General features: G+C 46.0%; 1 protein-coding gene across 1 annotated transcript; it reads left to right on the top strand.

Annotated features, from left to right (window-relative positions):
- Positions 1 to 1,906: 1,906 nt before the first annotated feature.
- On the top strand, positions 1,907 to 2,707 carry LOC135208592 (putative nuclease HARBI1). Its single transcript, XM_064240947.1, has one exon. The coding sequence runs from the start codon at positions 1,907 to 1,909 to the stop codon at positions 2,705 to 2,707; it is 801 nt and encodes a 266-aa protein (XP_064097017.1).

Here is a 2,707-nt window from a genome sequence, read left to right as displayed (position 1 = left end):
CCGCGGAACGCTCTATCGGATGGAAGTAAGAACAACGCAACTTGATGATTGGATACAATAAAAATAGGGAAAATGTTAGAAACACTCAGTGATTTGGTAGCAACGAAATCCATATGACAGTTTAAAAGTTGCTTACAAAAAAACACTATTTCATTGGCTCTGGAATGCAAAGTAGGTTACAACAAATTCGAGAAAGGCCAGCAGGATAAGGAATTGCCCCCGTGTTTCCAAGGCTGCATTTGTGCTACGGCTTCTCACAGTGTGTATAAGCAATCCTCGTGGCAGGAGTAAGTTCCTCGCTGGACGAGTGGTTTTCGCGCTCGGCTGCCAATCCGGTGGTCCGAAGTTCGAATCCCGGCTCGGCCAACGCGAAATCAGAGGAATTTATTTCTGGTGATAGAAATTCATTTCTCGCATAAGTAGGTTCGGATCCCACAATAAGCTGTAGGTCCCGTTGCTAGGTGACCAATTGGTGCCTAGCCACGTAAAAATATCTAATCCGTCGGGCCAGCCGTAGGAGAGCTGTTAATCAGCTCAGTGGTCTGGTAAAACTAAGATATACTTAACTTTATTGGCAAGAGTGAGAAAACCCCTTGATAGAACATTATTTCGATTGTGGGTAATAGTTACTACTTGGCAACACTTCACTCTTGCTACAGCAAATAGAAGGCTATAGTGTCGAAACCTGAGGTAAAACAGGTCGGTTCATTATATGGATGAATTGCATACATTGAAAAATTTTTAAAGTAGAAACAATACGAATTATCAAGAAAATGGAAGAATTCCAAGCTCACAACTTAGTCCCAACAGCTGCTGTGGAAGTTGGGATGAAACCTCTACAAAATCATAATAATAATAATAATAATAATAATAATAATAATAATAATAATAATAATAATAATAATAATAATAATGAGAATGAGAAAGAAAAAGAATAAAATTACAAGTATCAAGACTAAAAATAGAAGTAAGAAGGATATGGGATATGCCAGAGTAAATTTTACCCATTATCATAGGGACCCTAGGCACGATCCAAGATTCCTGAAAAGTAACCTGGAAAAACTAGATGGTGAAGTAACTCAAGGACGCAAGCAGAGGAGTGTGCTCTTATAGTAGATTGACATCAACCATGCATTTGATGTCTAGGCCAGTCCCTTACGACGTTCTGATTAGCTTTTGATAAGCCAATCACAAGGCTGGAAACTCTCAGTCTCCCGAGAGAGTTCACATAGGCAAGATGTATGTTCCACCTCTCCTGAGGGATACGTTTTTCAAAGTATAGGTAGGTTTACACCTATCCACTTTTGTGTTGCGGGCTGTTACGGCATGGGACCACAAGAAACCGCACGAAAAATGACGCGGTGGGGAGAAAAAATTACCGTTATTGGGCGGCGTTGCGCGGACCCATGCGGTGTGTTATGGACATGTTACGGCGTGTTGTTGTGGTGACGTTGCGGTGTCTAGCGGAGTGTTACAATGTTGGTGCGGTTTTATGGTGGTTGTTGCTATGCCAGGGCACGCACTCTTGCGGCTTTGTTACTCCATGTAGCGGTGTGTTGCGGGTGACTTGTGGTGTTGTTGCAGAGTGCGCGCACATCTGCACGTGACACGACGTGGAACGGTGCATGATTGTTGCACATGCACCGTGCCACACCGTACCAGGTATGAACCTTGGGTATATATAGAGGCCTGCCAAGCACATCCTTCATTCCACACCCACCTAGCATGCAATATGTACCTCAACAGACTCTCACCCCAGGAGACCCAGAGATTTTTGGTAGCTGTCCTGTGTCTCTGCGCAGTCCAGGTCATTGGCGGGTTGAGAAGACGTACTAGAGTGCCACAGCCACCTGCACTATTATGCAGAAAGGGCGGCAGGGCAGGGCGGATTTGGGCTCGGGAGTAGATGACATGGCGACAACTACATGGAGACTACGACCATCTACTACAAGAACTGAACAAGGAGGACCGCAAAGGACACAAGAACTTTCTGCGCATCTACCCTGCATTGTTCGAGGAGATGGTCGAAAGGCTGACGCCCATTTTGAAGAAGGACACGAAAATACGGCTTGCACAAGAGGTGGGACTCAAGTTGGTGGTGAATCTCCGCCACCTGGCAAGTGGGAACGACTATTCAAGCCTCCAATACAGTTTCAGGGTCTCCAAGAGTTCCATAAGCCGATTTATACCATTAGTCTGCCAAGCCATAATCGACACATACAAACCAGAAGTGATGAATTACCCCAAGACACCAGAAGAATGGAATGACGTAGCAAAACAATTCGCCTCAAAGTGGAACTACTTCAACTGTGTGGGAGCCCTGGATAGGAAGCACGTTGCGATCAAGAAACCCAAAGGTGGAGGATCACTGTATTTCAAATACAAGAAGTTCCACAGCATCGTCCTCATGGCCCTCTCCGATGCAAAGTACAGGTTCCTGTTCGCCGACGTCGATGCAGAAGGAGGTGCTGGGGATGGAGGAACCTGGCAGAAGTGCAACCTGGCCAGGGCCATCACAAACAACCGAGCAGGACTCCCACAAGACAGAAATCTGCCCAACGATGACGAACCCATCCCCCTCCACATAGTCGCCGACAATGCCTTCGCTCTCAATCCGTGGTTGATGAAGCCCTACTCCCACCAATCACAAGATCCTACCGAACGACTATACAGCTACAGATTATCTCGCGCTCGTCGTGTGGTGTAA

This window comes from Macrobrachium nipponense, chromosome 11, assembly GCF_015104395.2.
Source record: "Macrobrachium nipponense isolate FS-2020 chromosome 11, ASM1510439v2, whole genome shotgun sequence".
Classification (NCBI taxonomy): Eukaryota; Metazoa; Arthropoda; class Malacostraca; order Decapoda; family Palaemonidae; genus Macrobrachium; species Macrobrachium nipponense.
The sequence above is the reverse complement of the archived record's forward strand: the minus strand, read 5'-3'. Positions and strand labels throughout refer to the sequence as shown.